The sequence below is a fragment of the Strigops habroptila genome, chromosome Z, assembly GCF_004027225.2.
Source record: "Strigops habroptila isolate Jane chromosome Z, bStrHab1.2.pri, whole genome shotgun sequence".
In the NCBI taxonomy this organism is placed as follows: domain Eukaryota; kingdom Metazoa; phylum Chordata; class Aves; order Psittaciformes; family Psittacidae; genus Strigops; species Strigops habroptila.
Window position 1 is genome coordinate 92624525 of NC_044302.2, and position 21995 is coordinate 92646519.

A 21995-nucleotide genomic window follows, 5' to 3' on the forward strand; every position below is an offset into this window, starting at 1 on the left:
AGATGGTCTTCCACTAGCAGATTAAAATTATTTTGAGTATCTGTGAGATTGAAATTACCCCATTGTCTTGATTCTCAGAGAAAGAGTAGTAAAGTTGTGTGTTTGCCTGGGTGTCAGAGAGTGCAAAATGTCTCTGCCTCTGGCAACTAATTATTCTCTTGTCAGGTACTCCTCAAAATTGGACTCAGTTCAAGAATTGCCTCAGTTCTCTGCTTGCAGAGAGTGCATCAGTCTAGAGGTGCTCCTCTGGGAAATTGTCTTATTGTTTTCTAGACTGATCTTTATCATGGATGGGCTCTTGTTCCGTTTTGTACAGTATTAATTATGTGACCTCAAGCCCTTATCATCTCCTTGTGTTGCAGCACTTTGCACAGTGGTGATTCATGCTAATGTGTGAATTTAGAAAGTGACTTTCAACAAATGAGGTTGAATTTGGTTTTGTTTTCTAATAAGTGAGGCTGCAGGATTATAGCGAGAAGGTTGACAGCAGTGGAGTATTCTGCCTAGTTTAGGGTTCTCTGGCACATCTTGTGCCACATTGGCAGATGGGAGGAAGTCCAGGGAATAGCTGTGAAGATGGGACATGCTCTCAGTGCGAGGTTGCACAGAGTGTCACTGAGGGACCACATTTTTTTATTGTTTAGATATCAGATGGACTTTCCTGCTTAGTCAGGCTTTACAGATCAACAGAAATGTGTGGGGTTTTACTGTTCAATCAACAATGATTAATTTTTCTGAATGTAGAATAATGTTGCTTTCCCAAATGGAGATTTCATTGCTATAATATAATATTGATCATCATTTAAGTTATTTGAGAAATTACATTGGAGTTCTTTTGCATTGCTTCTCGATAATTAACGTACCATTTTTTTAATAAGTTCTGGGCGTATTACTGTCACTTAATTTTGTGTTTTTGCATACTTCTGTTTTCTGGTAGTTCAAAGCTGTTGGTTAAAAGTCTCCTTTGCTGTTATGCCACAAAGATTTCTTGTAAGTTTGACTAAAGTTCCGGTTGTCTTAAGATGCTCTTGTCTTCTTAGTTGCAATTAAAACTTAACTATACTCTTTTATAGGATACTGCAGTGTTACTTGTAACAATGGTGACTTAAAGAAGAACGACTCACTGGGAAAAAAACCTCAAAACTTTTTGTGACACTGATTTTGTGTTTGTGTAGTCAAAACACGACTTTTGGGGTTTTGTTGTTTTGGTTTTTTTTATTTCTGAATTGCCAGTTCCATCTGGTAGTAATCCACTGGCATAAATATTAGTGATGTTGTACCTGCTTGTTTCTAAGCTCACTGCTTACATGGGAAAACTGAAGATAGTGTCACACATTTGATACTGTTATCTTTGACTTGAAAAAAACACATTGGTTTACAGAAAAAATTAATCAATGGCTGCATGTTTCTGGTCAAGTATGCTGTGATGTCTTCACAGAAGTTACATTGTCAGAGTGTTTTTACTCTGGATAGCTTTAAAGGAAATCTCTTCACTAGCTTAAAAGTTGCAGTGGGCCTGAGGAAGCTGAAGTCAGAATAAGAATATGGATGAACAGGCTTAGTTTCTGAAACCAGCAGACCTTTGTTTTTTACTGTCTGTTGGGTTCTCAGCAGACACAAAGGAAGATCTCCTTTGCACAGAGCACTGCACTGACTGGGAAGCTATTGCGAAGAGTGGACCAGGGCTGTTGTAGGGAGTTCCAGAGCAGGCTCTCCTCTGTGTTACCGAGTGGAGTGATGTACGATACTGGCAGCATGATGCTTTGAAAATGTGAAGCAGTGCAGAGTACTTAACTCGGTTACAAATGTTACAAATGCTAATTGTCTTGGAACAGTCGCCTTCTGAGCACAGCAAATGTCGCTTCCCTCAAGGAACTGGGACAGCTGCAGTAACTTCTCAGAAAATAAGCAGCTGGTGGTATACGGCGGAGTAATTTTTAGACTCTTCTCAGCATTTACAGTTGGAGACCTCCTTTAGAGCTTGTGTTTGTGGTAAACTCCAAAAGCAAAGCACTTTGAGGCTGATAAAGTCTGAACCTGAGGCACAAAATTTCACATAGGTGAAATTTTCACATAGTCTCTGCTAAAGTGAGACTACAAAAGGTGAGCTTCAGCCAGCTGCCCAGGATGAATCTTTTCCCTCAAGAATTTCAGTGAATGAGTTGGGCCTCTTCGCAGCGAAGAAGTCTTTTGCAGCACATTGACTTGCATTTCCTGGCTTGTTTCAAGATCACTCGTCTCTGGCATGAGACGGAAGCCTCTTCTGTTAGAGCAGAAATCAGCTTAGGCCCAGGATCCTGTAGCATACAGTTATCTTTCGTATTTTCATGGGAGTGCAGTTCAAGTAGATTGCAAACACCACACTGTGAAGAGTGACGTGTATGATGAGACATGAGTGTTCCTGAATTGCTTGCTTTCTGGGGCAGCCATGGCTGGTTTGGATTTATGGTACTTCACTGCATCCATCCATTTTACTTATTTCAGCTTTTGGAAGTGCCAGTATGGATTTGTGGTCCAGAAACACCAAATATTTAATTAGTAGCAAGATCGTGGAGCAGTTTTCAGAACCCACTATTACTTACAAAGAAAATAAGTGCAAGATGTTCATGGGCAAAATCTTAAGGCATGACTGAGTCTTTTTAAGTGCTCATAAAACTACAGGCATTTTGTTGGGAGAGTCATGGAAGGTGATGTGAGCAGGAACCGTCAGAGATGTGGTTAATTTAGAAATACTGTTGCCAGTTTGCTATGATAAAACTCCATTTCTGGAGTGGTAGATACTAGAGGAAAGTAATAATATCAAAGCATAGGCTTCTGTGGTAAGTCCTGTTTTATTGTATGTTTGTCTTGTCTATGTAGTGACCTTTAACTGTGGTTTAGACATGCTGGGACATGTTGAAATTACGTCTGTCCTAGCTAACTTTTTAACAATAAAGTGGGCACAGAGGAAATGTTAATCCCTTCCCCATAGCACCTCTGTGCTTGTTGCATATGTTCTTTTTGAGAATCTGAAGGAAAAAAAATAGTGACACTGGGAGATACTTTTAAAAATATATTGTTACCTTTGTGTACTTTATTGGATGTTTGTGTTTTTCAGGCAACAGCAGAACAGATTCGCCTTGCTCAGATGATCTACGATAAGAACGATGCAGATTTTGAAGATAAAGTGAAACAAGTATGTTTCTTACGGTACAGAGTTTTTATAGCCTGCAATAAGGTGCTCCAAAGGTGGCTTACATTTTAGAGCGTCTGTTTCTGATTTAGATGAAACCTTTTTGAGAAGGATGTAAGTTTAACTGCAAAAAGGTGCTTTTTATTGCACTGTGAAGTCTGTTTACAAGAAATTGTGGTTATACGGCTCTGGCTGTATAGTTATGTTGGTGTATTTTCCTTTGTAGACAAGCCTTTAAGCCAAAACTCATCTGTGCTGGTGTCTCTTCCAGACTGTATCTCTGCAGTACGGGCTTCATGCCTAATGGCTGTCAGAATAAAGAGTGCATTCAGCTCGTCCACATGTACTTGCATGTGGGAAAAATATGTCACCTGTGTAAACTGAGTTTGCCAGTATTTTGAGTGTTTTTCAGGAAAAGTAAAAATCTAATCACAGCTTAAAGGTGAAGTGCTATTAAAAAAAAAAAAAAAAAATAAAATTACCTCCCAGATCTGTATGCATTAAATATAGAATTACACTGTGAAAATTATATCTTACACCGTTTCCTCTATCATGTTGAGTTTTAGGTGAAATGCTCAAGTTTCCATTACCCAGTTATAGATGAGAACATTAACTCAAGCGGTAGTGAGAATCCGGGTCTGTGTTCTTTTGTGGGTACTGGTGATTTTGTCCTAGTGAACCCATGACAGCTCATAAAGTACCTAGAAGTACACCACCAGGAAGGAGAAAAGAATTAGTGTGAATGCTTTAATGCACCAGAGGAGCAGGTTTCTTGATTTCTTTCCCTTTGTAAACCCCCCTGTGAAGCATTATTAAGTGCTTTTCATTGTTCTTGTTATAAATTTGTTCTGTTACTGTGCCAAAAGTGAAGACTTGTACTTCCTGAATCCAAAGGACAGTCATCAATAGTGCCTGTAGCTCTGCTGGTGGGAAGCGTAAGAGTTGAGTTTTGCACAGGAAATATCCAGTATTTTATATTGTGCATATGTATTTCTAGCGCATGTAAATTCTTTTTATTGGGTGAAATTGCTGGATGTTCTGTGAAAAGACTGATTATTTCCATCCCACACTCCTCAGGATGTGCACTGCAGGTCCATGGAGCGTAATTCAGTGCTAGGTCTCCTTAAGCAGCCTTATGCTGCTTATGCCTTTTGTGTGTCCTTATGCTGAAATAGATTGAGAGAGCTGATCTGGCTGAAAAATAACCTTTTTCTTATCTAACTTCTTGAAATTTTTCCAGATGGATCTGTTCTCTGCCATGGCTTACCTTGTATCTGTTCTCACACAGTGGGATAAAGAGGGGGATGCTCAATAGGAAAGGAGAGAGGATAATTCTGGGGCTACGTCTTTACTCTCTTATACTGCTGTATCTGGAGTGACAGCATTTGCTGCGAACATGAAGATAAAAAAATGGATGTGCTTGATTACCATTTAAGTTGTGTTTCATCCTGTCTCTTGTCTGAATCACAAGCAGATCTGTAAAGTGCAGATGACTTTATTCAGAATTTTCGTTTGCTCTGATACAGTAGCTATGTTTTTTCTTGGAATCTATGGTGGTACTAATGCTTATTTTCTTATGATGATAGTTGAGATATTTTAACGTGTCTGACTTTTACTGCCAGCTTATGGAAGTGACGGGGAAAAACCAGGATGAGTGCATAGTGGCACTACATGATTGTAATGGGGATGTGAACAGAGCAATCAACATACTGCTGGAAGGAAGTTCAGACACGGTAAGTTTTTACTTTCATAGTTGTTTGCTGTATCTTTCTAATTCTAAGAATCATAAAACCAAAGAATGGTTTGAGACCCATACAGTTCCAACCCCCTGCCACGGGCAGGGACACCTTCCACTAGAGCAGGTTGCTCCAAGCCCCTGTGTCCAACCTGGCCTTGAACACTGCCAGGGATGGGGCAGCCACAGCTTCTCTGGGCACCCTGTGCCAGCGCCTCAGCACCCTCACAGGGTAGAATTTCTTCCTGATGTCTAATCTCAGTCTCCCCTCTGCCAGGTTAAAGCCATTCCCCCTTGTCTGTCACTATATGCCCTTGTCAAAAGTCCCTCTCCAGGTTTGTTGTAGCCCCCTTTAGGCCCTGGAAGCTGCTCTAACATCTCCCTGGAGCCCTCCCTTCTCCAGGCTGAACAAGACCAACTCTCTCAGCCTGTCTTCATAGCAGAGCTGCTCCAACCCTCTGATCGTCTTCATGGCACACACTGCTGGGTCATGTTGAGCTTCTCATCAGCCAGCACCCCTATCTCCTTCTCTTCAGGGCTACTCGCAGTCCATTCTCTGTCCAGTCTGTAGTTGTGTTTGTGATTGCCCCAAACCTGGTGCAGGACCTAGCACTTGACCTTGTTGAACTTCATGAGGTTTGCACAGGCCCACCTCTTGAGCTTGTCCAGGTCTCTCTGGATGGCATCCCTTCCCTCCAGCACGTTGACTGCACCACACAGCTTGGTGTTGTCAGCAAACTTGCTGAGGGTGCGTCAGTCCTCTGTCCATGTCGCCGACAAAGATGTTGAACAGGATCAGTCCCAGCACCGACCCCTGAGGGACAGCACTCAACAGTGGTCTCCAGTTGGACATTGAGCCATTTACCACAACTCTGAGTGCAGCCATCCAGCCAATTCCCTATCCGGCAAGTGGTCTACCCGTCAAATCCACACATCTCCAATTTAGAGACAAAGATGTTATGTGGGACAGTGTCAAATGCCTTGCACAAATCCAAGTAGATGTCACTCTTCCCTTATCCACCAATGCTGTGGCCCCATCATAGAAGGCCACCAAATTTGTCAGGCATGATTTGCGCTTAGTGAAGCCATGTTGGCTGTCACCAACCACCCCCTAATTGTCTCTGTGCCTTAGCACAGTTTCCAGGAGGATCTGCTCCATGATTGTGCTAGGCGCTGAGGTGAGACTGGCCTGTAATTCCTGGGTTTTCCATGTTTCCCTTTTTACAAATGAGGGTTATAATTCCCCATTTCCAGTCAGGAGAAACTTCACCAGACTGCCACAACTTCTCAGATACGATGGATAATGGTTTAGCAATTTCATACACCAATTCCCCCAGGACCTGCATCTTGTCAGGTCCCATGGACTTGTGCACCTTCAGGTTCACGGTGGTTGGAGTTCCCCATGAAGACCAGGGCTTGTGAATGTCAGGCTGATGCTATCTGTCTATAAAGGCTTTATCTGCATGGTCTTCCTGTTTGGGTGGCCTCTAACAGACCCCCACTGTAATGTCCCCTGTCCCTGCCCTTCCTTTAATCCTGACCCATAAGCTCTCAGTCGGCTCACCATCCATCCCTGGTCAGAACTCCATGCACTCCAGTGGGTTATTGACATAGAGGGTGACACTCCCTCCTCATTTCCCCGGCTTGTTCTTCCTGAAGAGCCTGTATCCTTCCATTCCAACACTCCAGTCATACCAGGTGTCCCACCACATCTCTGTGATGCCAGTAAGATCACAGCCATGCAGGTGTGCGTATGTCTCTAGCTCCTCTTGTTTATTTGCTATGCTACATGTGTTTGCATAGAGGCATTTAGGTTGGGCCTCCGATGAAGCTGACTTGCTGGCTGGAGTGGCAGGAATTGCTTTGTGCTGCTTTTCAGGTGCTCTCCTGCTGACCTGTGATCTCTCTTGAAGCTCTGGGCATCTCTTGCTGGCACTTGCGTCTGACTGATAGGAGTGGGGTGCATTGAGGTTTCCCTCCTCTTAGTACTTTAGGTTAAAGCCTTCTCCACCAGCTTGGCAAGCCTGTGACCTAAGATGATCCTCCCTTTCTCGGACAGGTCTCCATCAGTCCCCAGCAGACCAGGTTTCTCAAAGCAAGTTGCATGGTCTAAGTAACTGAAGCCCTGGTTCTGTCACCAGTCCTGTAACCATCTGTTGATTCTCCAGATTTGTCTAGCTCTTCAAACCCTTTCACTTTGGGGGAATTGATGAAAAAACTGCCTGGGCTCGAGAGTCCTTTAAGCCACCCCCAGAGCTCTGTAATCCTTGATAGTCCTCACACTGCTCCTGGCTGTATCTATGATGCCCACATGAACAGCAGTGGATAATAGTGTATGAGGCTTGGTAGCCTCTCAATAACAAGTAATTTCAGAAGCTTTTGATTTCTATGTCTCCATTCAAATTCTTTTGAAGGAAGTGGAGACAGGGCAGTTTCTCGTCTCTATGCATACCCCAGGGTAGGCTGAACCTTGAAAATGTTGTGGGTGTTCAGCTGGTCTCTTGCAGATTCCTCTGGCTTTCATTTACATGCAGCAGTTCTAACTCTGCAGTGTAACTCAGTGCTCTGTCAGGCACAGGCCTGTTTTTTGCTGCAATATTTGTATTTACTCTGTAGCACCTCTATAGCACCTCTACAACCCTGAGACTAAGTGTTTGCCACAAAGGGCAGACTTTATAAGCCTAAAGGGCAGGCAGATATTTAAGTCGTGCAACTTCTGTAGGTGTGCATTGTCAATATTGAAGTTGGAAGAAGTTTCCACATCTGAAGGTTGCACTGGCAACGCTACTAATGGCAGAATAGGATACAGCAAGTAGTTGGTCCCTTCACTGTGTTGCTCATTTGCATGACTTCATTGAAAAACAGGAAGATGAGACTAAACAAAGAGTATGTAACAACAATGTCGCTTGGGATGTTACACAGAGCAATTTTTTATGCCAAGAGATATCAGGAAAATATGTCTTGCTGCGGTTGAAGTTTTTGCTGGAGGGACTTCTTACATTTATCTGAGGCAGTAAACTAGACTCCATCTCATCTAAATTGGGAAAACCTGGGCTTCCTTTCTTTAATGCTGAACATGCGGTATTTCCTGTGATTTGTCAGGATATGTATTCTGGCTTATTTTTAATGAGGAAACTCGCCCCACACATATTCTAAATCTAGGACACATACCATTCTGACCAAGGGGACTTTTTTTTCTATCCCTTTTTCATTTATCAGAGTTGAGGTCATCTAAAACACCCAAGTCTGTAATACCGAGTGAACTGGTGAGTTGGGAGTAGGAGAGCATCTCTCCGTGATTAAATCTGTCTTGGTAATATGCTGGTTTTGTGCTCTCTTGTACTCCTTGTATTTGACGTTTTCTAGTTTAAAATAGTTTTCTGGTTGATAGAAAATGTTAAATACTTTCTTACTTTAGCCAGTTGTGATAAGTGATCATGACATGGAAGAAAGTTTCTGAACTCTTTTGTCCATTAGAAGCAAAATGTGCATATGTTCTGCTTGTCAAAATGACAAGTCCCTCTGAACCCACTGCTCTCTGTAGACAGAATGCAACTTAGGAACAAATACACAGAACTTACAGGGCTCAAGGAAGAAGGAGTATTAATTAAAAAGGAGGAAGGAGTTTTAATTGAAGGGCATGAAGAAATTTATTCTTCATGGAGATTTATGGGCCTCCAACTGGAAGGATTTGTTTTAAGACCATTGTATTTCAGAACAATTCATCAGTTCAACTGTGGATTTGACATGAAGTTGAAAGTAGAGGTACTACTAGTTCTGAATGCAGACGCACAAATCTTTTTCTAGTTTCACTCTGCTTTGATGACCTAGAAGTTTGGGGGGGGGGGGGGATCTGTTTCGGTTTGGGTAGGTCTTTTCGGTGTTTCTTTTGGTGTTGTGTTTTGTTTTGTTTTTTTTTTTTAACCTCAGTTGGAAGAAGTTGTGCCTGTCTAATTTGAGGAATTAGAAGAGCAAGGAGGGATAGATAGGATGTCTATAATTTCTTGGCTTTATGTTGTATGACTTAGTCTTTAGGAAGACTTTTCACTTGCAGTTGTGACAGTCTGGCTTTGAAAAGACAGAGGCTTGTGGATGAGAGTAAAGAAGGGCATGTTTCTTTGCCCAGAATTTCTATTCATTTAACTTCCTACAAGCATAAGATCCATTTTATGCCCAACAATGTTTTCCTTCCTAAAACTTTGAAGATAGAACAAAGGGAACCTTTCAAATTATTCTTCTTTCCGTCTAAGATCAGGCCTGCAAGGCGACTCATATTACATGTTTTCAGAGGTCAGGCTCAGAACTGTCAGTCGTGTTGCCTCAGGCATCCTCAACTGAAATTGTAGTCAGTTAGCTCCCTTACAAAACCAGGCAGCTTCAGTAGTCTGTGATGGACTCCCATGCCCAGAGGTAGTACCATCCTCTATCTCAAAGCATATGCCCAACTTCTCAAGGCTTTCCTCAAATTATATTGTGGGAAAGTATGGATTTGATGTTTTTCATAGTCATCCTTTTACTGATTCTTCCTGTGTCATGTAAAAGCTTACCAAGGAGAGGCCGCTGCTTCTAAAGCTTTTCAGGATCATCCAGTTTGGAGTATTTTTTAAAACGGTCAGAGATCTCTGGGCACCATGCCCATCAGTGAAATACTAGTGCATTCTGAGCTATACAGACTTGCTTCTTCAGTTGTCAGTGCAGTTATTTGTCCTCCTATGAAGTGTCTCTAAAGCTCTAGGGTTGTTTTAGTGTTACACAGTTTTGTTATAGCAGTCACACAGGTTATGGCAGGTGAAGCCACGTGATAGTTACTGGAGAAAACTATTTTCTGTCACAAATAACATGGTGTTGCTCAAATGTGCAATTTTGTATTTTAGTCCATGCTCTCTGCAGTTCTCCTAAGTTGGTGCTGTTGCCTTCTGTGGTGGAGATGAAATGGAAAAGGGCTTCAGCCTTCATTCTCACTTGTACCATGTCAAAAAAAATAGAGAGTGTGACTGTTCTCTTAGAACGTACTCTTTCAAAGGATACAATGAAACATTGAGTTTATACTTATAAACTGCTTTGTTACATGCTTTCCCGGTAGCATTACTTTTCTTCATTCCTGGCAGTTTGGACTAACTGGTCATTGCCAGCCTCGTGAGGACTTCTGAGTTGCTGTTGTCTGAATTGAGAGGAGGTAGGACAGGACCTAAAAGTACTGATAGCCAGCCTTTTTTGTATGATGCAGGTGCCTTTCAGAGTTCATGTTTTTAGCGCTTCGAAGTTGATGTCCGCTTACTTTCATATGCAAATTTCCTGCTTAAATACCTTATCTAGACTATAAGCTCCTAGAGATGGGGATAGACATATAAAGCTCTCTGCCATCTTAATGGTTTGCAAATAATGCTGTTTTTCACTTTGCAACTGTGGCTCAATGGACAAGCCATGCAATTGCATCATATATGAGGTGCTGTGCTACTCTTAGGAAGTATTCTAGTAATTTTATTTTCAACTCCTACAGATACTCTTATCTTATATTATGGAGTCTAAATGATCCCTGAATTTATTTTAAAGAGGATGTTTAATGTTAGAGCTGAAACCTAGTGTCTGGACCTTGGTCCCTTGTCTCCTTTAGACATAGCTTTTCCTCTATTTTGTAGTGCGTGATAAGCTGTAGCTGTTGGGGGCAGATAGCTTGTCATTGCCCCAGTTTTCCCACGTTGTTGCTCTGCCATTCTGTCTCCTGGTGCTTGAATTCTCATATGTCTGGATAATAATGTTTTGTCTTCTCCCACCCTTAGGCCACGTACTTATCAGTCTCTTGTTCAGTGATGCTTATAAGCATGTTTTGTTTCCTTGAGAGAAGAAGATAGCTCTGTGCATGCTCCCTTGCTAGATTTGTGAAGGTAGTTGAGAGGGAAACTGTGGCTTGCTTTGCAGGTTTTCTAGGCTGTGGGTGTATCTAGGCTTCCTGGAACTAGTAGAAGTCCATTATAGCCAGAAATGTTTGAGATCCTCACATTCTGTAAGACAGTCCAACTTGTTTCTTTCTCATCTCTTCCCAAAAGCACAGCCCGTTTTTTCTATTTCTATTAGTGAAGTTTGCAAGGTATTATATACATGATGTAATGAAATTCCTGGGTTTTTTGCCATGAACTGAAGGGGTATGAGGTGGAAGTATGAATTGAGAGCTGTCTCTTCCATTTTGACTTTTGTATCTAATTCTTTTCTACCCAAATAGACTTCTTGGGAGACCGTAGGGGGAAGGAAGAAAAGCCTTGGAAAGGAAAGTTCAGAAAACAAAGAGAACAGAGAAAAACGAGGGGACAGAGAAGTGAGTCGTGGACGGGGAAGTTCCAACAGACGGGGAAGAGGAGGCAGCCGTGGCCGAGAGTGTACGTATAGGTGTTCATTCCTAAAGATTCAGACACTTTTCTGGTGGCTGAAAGTAGCTGAGTTAATAGCGAATGCTTAATGGAATGAAGTCTGTCCAAGCTTACAGCTTGGCACTGAAGGGATCATAACTTGTGCGACAGGTATGCTTGATGTATGTGGCTTGGTTTGGAGATGGTCTGTGCTTGCGCACAGATGCTCCGTTTAGTTGAAATTTCTCTCCTTTTTAGAGTAATTGATCTTGTACAAATTCCTATTCTTGAAGATTTAAAATTGAGTCTTTCTAAGACTGCTTGAAAGCAAGTATGTTCCTGCACAGCTGATACAATTTTTTGTTTCTTTTAATGAAAAAATTATCCAGCTTTGACTTCGTCTCCTTTTATGAGTGGGAGAACTTGAAGATGTTCTCATCTTCTCATAAGGGGAATGAAAAGACTGGGATCATTATTAATATCTAGCATATATTACTCATATAAGCCAACCAAAGGTGAGTTTCTACAACAGAGAAAATTCTTTGTGAGTTGAAATATTTAAAGTTTGGTACAGTTTATACAGTTGCAATAATACACCATACAAAAGCAAACTGATGTTTCCAAGTTAGGTAGAATCACATTAGATCACCATCGGATACACACTGCTTTTTCTCCTTTTTTTTTATCAGCGGTATCAAAGTTGTACACACTGCCTTTAAAGGCTGTACAAAACACTGATAGATGAGCAGAGGAACTGGAATGAAAACAGTATGTTTAGTTTTCTGCTTAAAAGCGGAAACAATATTTACAGTATTATCCAACTCTTCTAATTCATTATTGGGATGTTTTCAAATACTGTGCCAGTGAAGACATGGTGAATCTTTGTAGAAAAGAGTAATGTCAGGATGGCAAAAAGTATTAATAAAACTTGGAGCTACGCTTAGAACAAATTGAAATTGGATCCATCAGAATGAAAGTGAGGGGCAAAATTTAAATTAAAGATTTTCCAGATGGTCACCAAGCCTTCCCAGCTTTATATCCAAGCATTAGTGATTTTTTTTTCTGTCATTAGAAGAAGTTGTGCAGTACAAAATCTCAGCAGTGTTTTAAATGGCCAGTCATTTTTTTATTTAATTTTTTTTCTTCAAGGAGCCAGCCATCTTTCAGAGTATTTCCTCAGGAGTTTTCCACAAAATAGTTAAGTTGCAGTGCTTTTCTAATGCCTCACCTTCACTCATCCCTCTGATATAAATACAGAGGAGAGTTCCTTTAAGTTTCCCTCATTGTACAGAGATGTGTTATGGGCAGACAGGAGAAGAGCTGTTGTTCCTGGTTATCCCTTATTCTTTCACTGTTGTCACCAGCATATTATCAAGAAAGCACAGTGTTAGGCAGCTTTATTTCCTACCTCATTAAAGAGGTGAGGCCATAATTAAATAGTGTAATCTGCAATAGTCTGCAAAACACTGTCCCCTCCCCCCCCATCCCCAGATGTGTGTCTGCTGAGGGACATTTCCCTCTTATTAAATATTTTGCTTTCTAATTGTCCAGTCCAAAGTAAACATAACTTGCTTGTAGCTAGGCCCCCAAAGAAGAGGGCTGACTGAGATCTGTTGCACAGCCCACTTTAAAATCTTGCTTTTCTTTTTGGGGTGCAGATTATGCAGATGGCTATATTGTCTCATGAGTGAGTCTCTAAAGCTTCTCTTAAGATGTCGTCTTTCCACAGTTAGAGCTGAAGAAAATGGAGTGGACAACAATCAAGGAGACAGGCCTTCAGACCGTGGGAAGCGTGGCCGTGGGAGAGGTGAGATTGGTGGCATTGGTGTGGGACTGGCACTGATTGGAACTCTCCGATTTATTTCTTTAAACACTTTTTTTTAAGCATTTGATGGTTATCCTTTACTTCCATAAGCACTTCAGCCACCTTTAATTTAGATACATCCTCTTCCCTTACCCTTTGTCATGTCTTGATCTCAGAGCAACTTAAAAGAATTGACCCAAATCACCTTTATGGTATTTTCCTGTGTAGCAGGCTGGTATGCTCTGACTATGGAGAGCTGTTTTCCCAGATTGACTCATGACAGCCTCCTGTGAGTGGGAGTGCACTGGGCTCCTCAGGATGTTCTCTGGCAGCAGGAGAGTACAAGATTCCATCTGTAGGGCATTTTGGAAGGGATTTGATATGTATTTGTGCTGTTTCTTTGGGGTGGATATGGTTGTCAGGCTTGCCTTCTGCTTTTGGTAGCCAGTCAGGGAAAGTACAAGCCACCTTAGAGACTTTTTGGTAAGAAAAGTAATTTGGCATGGAAAAGTTGATAAGGAGAAGTGTGGAAAAAGAATACTGTGGAATATTGGATACAACTGTGACCCTATCCTGTAGAAGATACAGGAAAGATGTTGATGATGGATTTGATGTGGAATCAAGGAATGTGTAGTTGGTTTGGATTTTCACGGGTTTGAGTGGAAAGAGGCTTGTTTCTTCATAGAGCAGGAAGAATTAATTTGAGTAACCTATGTACAATGCAGATTGTGTGGGGAAGTGGGTATTAGCTGAGTTAAGTTGATAAAGTGCACAGAAGAGCTAATATACTTAGTAAGTAATGTCTGACTTGAAAGAAATTTCTGCCTTCAAAAGACTCCCCTTTATTTGGAATATCCAGTAATGAGGCATTTGAAGACAAGCACATCCAACTTCCAACTTCATTGTATCTAAATCTGCATCTTGAAGGAATGGAAAAGACATGTAGCTTCCAAGGGCTGCGGGATTGACTCTGTTTATGCCTCTGAATCGGCAAATATCAGATGGTGTGTGCAGAGAGATAGCTTTGCAGGGGAGAGTGTAGTATAGTTCACAGCTGCAGTTTTCAGTGTGTTAGCGCTATTAACTGATAGAATGCTAAGTATTCCAGTATTTGTCTTGTAAAATATCCTTTATACTCAGATTAAAAATAGAAAGGTAGGATTTTTTAAAATGTTGGGTGAAACGTGGAGGTTAATTTCAAATGCAGTCTCTTTTTTGCTTTGTAACCTTATGAACAATATGCTGCTTTTGTTGTCAACACTGTAGCTCTCTGGATTGATATCATATGTCTCAAGACAAAGCAATCATCAGATCAAACGGACATATCTGTCTGAAGAAAGAGGAACAACTTAACCAATTTCTGTTCAGTGGTTAGTGTACATAGCATTACTGTATATCTCTACCAAATATTTCAGACATTCATGTGAGCAAAATATCTTAATGAAGTGTCTGTGATAAACCTGTTGAATGACTTCAGGATCATTACATTACAAGTGTGTGTATTCTGTGGCAGGAAATACCTAATTTAATTTTATAACGCAAGCCCTTGAAATCTGCAGGGAGTTGTATAAGGCTTTATAATTCCCTTCTCAGTATTTCAGGGATGCATGGCCTTCTTTCTTTGCATATTATTAGGAATAATAATAATTTTCCTGCTGTTTCATTCAGCAGTCTTTCTTTTCTGTTACACAGAATAGTCAAATATGGGATAAATAGCTAAAAGTAAATAGATTGCTGGTAATCGCCACAGACCCCTTTTTTAGAAATATTTCATGCAAAGTGTGTGTGTAGTAATCTAGGCATTGGATATGAAATTAGGGGTCAGCTAATTATCTAAGCAGTGCACAGTCTCTCTATTTTAAGCTACCTTCTCTAGTTGGAGCCATGTTACTGCCTGCTTTGTAGGGGAAGGTACTGGGCCATTGTATTAATGCTTCACTGTAGAGCAACCTAATTCTAAGCAATTATATGCACTGCAAATAGCAGAAATGGGATGGACACTGGGATGATAATGTGCTGCTTACTGGGGGGGAATATCCCCAATACTGAGTATTTCAGCCTTGGTGCTGTAGGCACTAGTTTAGTTTTTGAGAAAATCATCTGTTAATGGCTGTGTGGCATTCCTCGAAACTTTATGGGGTAGTAGGTATATAGTGTACAAACATCATCGGTTGCTGATTTGCAGGAGGTCAGGGATTTGAAATAGATACACGTTACTGACTGATTAACAGAAAGCAAAAATGCGTCACGGGATGTGTTTCAGGACACATCCCAGCTGGAATTGCTCTGCCCTTAATTTTTGCTTGCCCAGCTGAGGTTGTAAACCTTGGCTTGAAAAGCAGTCAAGGGATTTCTTTTTTTTTAGGATGGCCTTCCCATCTGTCTGTCTCTTCAGAACTGGATTTCTTGATTGAGATTAATTTACATGTAAAAATACTATAATGGTGATAAACATAATCACTTTGATGCAATTACTGTTCGTGTGTCAGTATTGCAAGGATTTGTAACCATCTGGAATGGAATCTCTTGAAGGAATTAGAGGAAGATGGTTATGTCTTTAAGATTGTCAGCTCTAGAAATGTTTATTCACTTGTGTTTTAATGAGCTGCAGTGTTTTATACAAACTGTCAAACTTTATAGGCACAATTTTTTTTTTTGTTTTGTTTTTTTTTGTGGGGGGATTATGCTGCATTTTTTTTACTGTACTCATATCTTCAATTTTAAGTGCAGGTCTGGTTCTCCCACTGTTCTTCACCCCATGTTGAAAAGGACGTGGTAGAGCTAGAAAAGGCTTTTGAAGGTACTGGAAAGGCTGATGCGGGAAGTGAGAAACAAGCAGAGTGGGACTTCACCTGCAAAAGAGTGGGCCGAGTGGATGTATGGTAGAGATCTGTAAAATTTGTGTGGAGAAGGTTCTGTGGGGGAATCAAATGATCACTCCAACCAAGTATGCAAATGAGAGAATATTAAATGAAATCAATAGATTACAGGTTCACAACAAACCAAGGTGGTTCTTCAGGCATGTAGTTAACTAAGGAACTCCTTTCAATAAGATTATGTGGGTGCAAAAAACTTACACGCAGAGAGACTTGGCAATTTCATCCTAAAAAAGAACCACAGCAGGAAAAGGAAAAACCATTGAGGGTTTTTGATGTATGTAAGTTATCTTTGGCTGAGGAAGTCAGAGCTACAAATAGTTGTAGACCAGGAAAATGTCCAGAGAAACTGCACTGTGGTTTCAGTTCGCATATTCTTCCCTAGATATCTCATTGATCATAGAGCCGATAATGGGATATCAGGTAGATGAACTTTTGGTCTAAATTCAGTATAGAAATTGTTAACAAACTCAAGTGTAGCAATTTTTCTGATTTGTGAAGTAAAAATGGGTTTGTTGCTTTTACTTCTGTTCATCTATTCACCTTTTCATCATTCTTCCAAGAGCAAGATGAACATGTCATAAATGTGAATGCTGACAGGGAATTTTTTTCTAGCAGAACAGAAATAAAAAGCAATGGGAGAACCATTATGTTTTAATTTTGGACTTAAACAGCATGATAAAGAGCCTTTAAACTCTTGTGTTTCCTGCTGGCTATATAAGAAAGCAAAGCAGCTTAAGCTTTTTGTAAATATTTGTTTATAACCCAGCTTGTACTCCTGATTTTTTTTTTAAACATTTTTACATAAGTATGCTATCCTTGGAAAAAAAAATGAGATTCTGTAATCAGAACTGCATGTTTAAACATTCCCTTGTTTTAAAAGCTTAGCCCAGTTGGCACAGGATATATTTTGGGTTTCCTTTGCCAGAACTAGTGAGGATGTTGTTTTTTCTCAAGACATCAATGTAGAGCAGACCTTCTGGAGATCACAATCTGAAGGTTGTTTAGTTTTGCTGTAGTTGATTCTGCATTGGTTAGGAAGCTATAATTTTTTTTATTTTACTTTTTTTTTTTTTTTGAGAGAAACCAGAACTTAGCTTTAATGTAAGTTATTTATTTTCTTTTAAACATAACTTTAGAGTTGAAAGTTACCTGCATGTGCTTCAAAAAATGGTTACTAGAGTACATGCAGTATATAAAACTGATCCAATGCTTCTAGATTTATGCTGACAAGTAAGACAAAAGTGATTTGAATTTATTAAATATGTCTTTTTGTTTCTGTAGTATGGAATGCCTAGAATACAAACTTTCTGTACTTAGCCCCTTTATCTCTTCATAAGCCTTAAGCCCCTGGTTGATGTCTGCTGAGGATGGCTGGCTTTGCATTTCCGAAGCAGAGACCAGGGCTGCTCAATGACTGTGTAGTCAGAGATAAGCACAAATCTGGGGTGTCGTCTGCCCTTCCAGTCTGCATTTACTTTTCCTTTCAGCTGTTCTTAGGCCTCTTTTTTAACCTTAAAGTGCTTTCATCTAATTTAAACCTGTCAATGTGAAAATCTGAGCTTTGAAATAAAGCAGCTGTGTTGCAGTGGAAGGATTTAGGTCTGCAAGCTCAGAAAACTAGATTTTCTACAGAGTAAGCTGTTAAGTTCATGGGGTAGGGCCACCTGAATTGTGGTACTGCACACTTTTCTCATGCTCCTGTGTAGTGTGTGTTTGTTTTGGGGCAATGTTGTGAATGAGAAACTATTCTTTCTATGCATGGATGGTAGCAGAGTGAAGACTTGATTGTACATTTGAGTGTTTTGAATTCCCTGTGGGCTTTAGTGGAAACAGATAATCTTGCCACCTGCTTGAGTGGCAAGGAAGTATTGACTTCTTCAGAGTTCATCCCAGAAAACAAAAATGTAAATTCAGTAAGTGATGACTAAGTCAGCTGAAGGAGATATGGTGGAGAGCAGGAAAAATACCCCTAACAGTACACAACTGAACTGTTACAATGTTAAAAGAAACAAAAACATGTTTTAAATAGTTCATAGTTTTAAATTATATTGGATAGGAGTAGTAGCAAGAATGTGGATCACAATCAGCTTTAAACATAGTTCCCCAGTCCTGATTTCCTGGTACAGAAATGAGTAAGCAATACTGCCTTGATACTTTAGGCTGTTTGTAGATCCAAGTGTAAAGAAACATGAAGGGTTTATGTGAGGCAGGGCAGTGCTTTTATTGTTTGCCAGATATCCGTCATTTGCTTTTGAGCTCCATTTGCTGATTGATAGTAAGAAAATCTATTCCTTTAGACACTAGATTTAATAAGATACTGCCAAGTCACTTGCTCTCTTCTTGTGGGCAGATAAAAGTATTGATAGAAGAATTGCTGCTGTGAATTAGCACAGGATTTTTATTTTTTTTTAGACGTTGGCTGTTGTGATCTAAACCATTTATACACATTTTTTTAGAGCAGTGTTAAAGGTGCACCTTTTACATTACAGGCATAAACTGACATTACTAGATTAGGTACAGAGAGCTAATCTCTCTGTACCTAATGTCCTCCTCACTTAAACATCAGTTCTACTTAACTGTTTCTGGAAATTGCAGCTCCCAGACTTGTAGCTGAGCTTGTCAAAAGCTATTTTTCTGTCTTCTGTGCATCGCTAGTAAATGGTGTTTAATGCTGTATTAATAGCTGTAGGAAGTAAATCTATTACACAGATGGCCTCTATGCTATCCCCTAGTAAAATTGTTTAGCTGGTTCTACTCTTATAAAAATTATTTACTGGGCAGAAGGATAGTCTGGAGTGCAGTGACTTCTGTGCATCTGAGAGCTGTGACCCTGATATGCCATGTATCATCTTCCCAGATTAGGGATTTTAGGTGGGCAAAGGAGAAAAGAGCAGTTGAATAGGTAGGCTGAGCAAGGAGGTTCAGAGGCCGAGTTACAATTATTTGGGTACAGCAGGATCTGGGGCACTGTTGTTTATGGCAGAGCAAAGAGCACAGCTCCGTGCATGGGCTTAGTAAAGAGGGATGGTGATTGTGGGGTTGCAGCTGTTGTTAACATTTTCCTAACCTCTGTCTGTCTTCTTTCCAACTGATTGTGTAAAGAGAGCAAAAGATAGAGATAGCAGGTCTGGCCAAGTTCTTGTCCCACCAAAATAGTGTGTGTTGCTGGATGGGAATACTTCCTTGCAAGGTTTCCATGGTTCCTCTGTAGCTAGCAGTTGTCATCTTTGTATAGGATATGAGTAAACTCTTCTATCAAAACATGGGTTAAGCTGTCCTGCTGCTTTGATGCTTCTAAGTCCTTGGAAATGTAGGTAGTAAACATTTTAGAGGTCCAGAAATGTCTTTGAACACTTGGACAGTGAACAAGGGCAAGGGAAAGAATGAGTGGTGAGGGGAGGGAAAGGAAAGTCATGAAAATAGGAACTTCCTAAACTGGTTTTACCATGTACTGGAGCTACTGGTCTTATTCAGGTTATGTGGTCCCTGAAAATAAGGGGTGATTCTGATACAAATTCAAACAACCTCTCTTGGGCAGGTCTGGTGTTTGGACAGTGTGTTGATGAGTTAGAATTATAACTTTTGTGCTCTGGTAAACTCGTAGTTGCTCAGTGACTTTTTATTACCACATAACTTAGTTGTGAAAACAAACCACTTTGTTCTTAGTCTGCAGCTCTTGACTTCCTCCTCATTTTGTAGTACAAAATGACATTCACAGTTTTCCTCAAAAAACCCCCAAACCAACAAGCTGGAAAAGCCTCAGATATTGAGGCCTTAAAAAAGGAAGAGAAAAATTATGTAGAAATATCTAAGAAATAATTTTTAATGGTTTATTTAGACATGTGCTTTATAAATGGTTAAGTAATACAATTCATGCCTTGTTGGCCCTACACAGCAGACGGAAATGAAGCCATTCACTGTATCAAGGAACTTATAAACTGAGGCTGGTAACCAAAATTGGAGGCAACAAATACTTGTTTTTGTTAAAATAGAAATGAATGTTCTTGTGGGTGATAACAAGGAAGTTGTTTGAGTAATTTGAATTGGGTAATTTTTGAGTCAGTAACTGTGATTAAGGGGGAAGCAGAAGGTATGTGTGATACACAGGTTGGTGAAAGCACAGAGGGTAGGGGTGAGCAGGTGGGCTGAGTCAGACAAGGAAACAAATGGAGTGTTTGACTTTCTCCTTTCAGACAAGGGGTGACAGAGAATTTCTTGAGAGATCAGGGTATACAGGGAGGCTGGGATTCTAGAGCATCTTAGGCAAGAGTGAGAAAGTAGAGACAAAATTCTAAGCAATGTCTGATGATATGGCAATAGCAGTCTCATGTGGAATGAGTCTTTAGATGAGTCCTTTTTTTTGGATTTTGGAGCTACTTCACTAGATACCCAAAAGCTAGCAAATGATTTCCAAGTCCTGCTGAAATGCATTATCTTAGTTGAACTGTTGCTTCCTTCCTGTGGGGAAATTTGAGAAGTAAATAGTATTTAATTATGGTAGATTTCTTCTTCAACCATAGTATTTTCTAATGTGCTAGACCAGTGATTGGTGGCTCCTCTGCTGTTGCTGTTAAATGGTGTTTTCTCTCCTAGGGTTTGGACGTGGCAGAGGGAGAGGAGCGGGGAGGTTTTCAGCCCAAGGCATGGGGTAAGAAACATGCAGAGCGCAGATATTGGCAAGGATCAAATTCAGTGACAATATTAATTGACAATATTGCCACTGTATGTATTAATGTTGCGGTATGTTTGATAAAAAAGTATGGATGTAAAAATTCTCAAGTCTGATTGATGATTAATGAATTATTTTTGTCTTATACCGGTATTTATAACTAGACACACCTACACAAACCTAATGTATGTTCATGCAGTGTTAATACCTCAAACTTGGAGAACCAGTTTGTACCTATCAGAAGCAGCCACATAGTGCCTTGGAGGCTGAAAGTTCTGTGTGGTGCATATAGTCCTAGGTCAACTCAAAAAAATATCTGTTTCAGTGTAATGTAGAACATGCAAGTTCTATATAAAACCAGAAAGTCTAGCGATTATAAACTCTCTCCCATTTTGAGGTTTCATGCTTCTGCTGTTTGGACATACATGGTCCCTAAAACAGAATCAAAAGAAGTTACTCAGCAACTCTGAAGTTTGTTCTCAGTTTTGTTGGGATAATTTGCCTTATAGAAATACAGCCTCCACTAGTTTCACTCGGTGTTTGCCTTGAATGACATTTCATGTAATTTTAGTGATGTCATGATGAACAGAAGGCTAGTACTATTTCTCTAATAATCCTTCTTGTTCATGTTTGTAGATAATAAGCTGAAAAGGGGTTTTTCTTCAGTAATCCTTTTTCACCTTTTAGCTGCATCTGTGTGTTTTGGCATTGCTGTCAGGAGTGCATCCTGAAATAATCTTACTGATGTTCCGACTCCTGTCCTGTGCAGGTCTGGTGCTCTGAAAGGACATATACTGGTTTCTCATCAGTCAGCCACCTGCTGAGAAACCATCAGCTGAGAGGGTCTTATCATTGTGCATATGAGCTAAAGCTTTATAAGACTGGGAGGAGTAGGTATGCTGTTAACTGCTTTTTCAGGAATTGTTGTTTTGGTTCAATTTCTCTACAGTAATATTTTTTTTCCCAGTCTCCTCACTTTTTTTCTCCTATTCTTTTTTCTCCCTTTTTTATCTGTGTCTGCTCATAGAGGAAAAAATTATTTTGAAAACAAAACTATCAAGATAAATTATGTGGAAGTCAAGATGTTAAATCTAATACAACTTCAGCTAAAAATGATGACTTGTGTTCATTGAATGACCCATGTGTTCTCTTCCATTTCTTAACTTTTAAAACTCTAGGACATTTAACCCTGCAGACTATACGGAGTCTTCTGCCACTGATGGCTTTGGGACAAAATCAGAGATTTGGCAGACTGGTCAGAATGATGCAGATGATGGAACTGGTAAGATGCTTCAAGAAGTGGAAGGATTGGAATGAAGACCTGTAGCAAATTGCAGTTAAAATAACCATTCTGTTAGTGTTCAGTTAACTTCTGAAAATGTGAATACATCT

The 21995-nt window shown here is 40.2% G+C and overlaps 1 protein-coding gene across 7 annotated transcripts in view; it reads left to right on the forward strand.

Moving 5' to 3' along the window:
• The window catches only part of UBAP2 (ubiquitin associated protein 2), a 109955-nt gene that overhangs the window by 24195 nt on the left and 63765 nt on the right, over window positions 1–21995 (forward strand). For 6 of the 7 annotated variants that reach the window (XM_030511756.1, XM_030511757.1, XM_030511752.1 and 3 more), the window contains 6 exons: window positions 3098–3175; window positions 4795–4905; window positions 11128–11281; window positions 12981–13058; window positions 20528–20582; window positions 21782–21885. In XM_030511756.1, coding sequence (XP_030367616.1) covers window positions 3098–3175; window positions 4795–4905; window positions 11128–11281; window positions 12981–13058; window positions 20528–20582; window positions 21782–21885 — 580 coding nt within the window. The remainder of the gene's footprint in view (window positions 1–3097; window positions 3176–4794; window positions 4906–11127; window positions 11282–12980; window positions 13059–20527; window positions 20583–21781; window positions 21886–21995) is intronic. The other variant, XM_030511758.1, reaches the window with a different exon arrangement.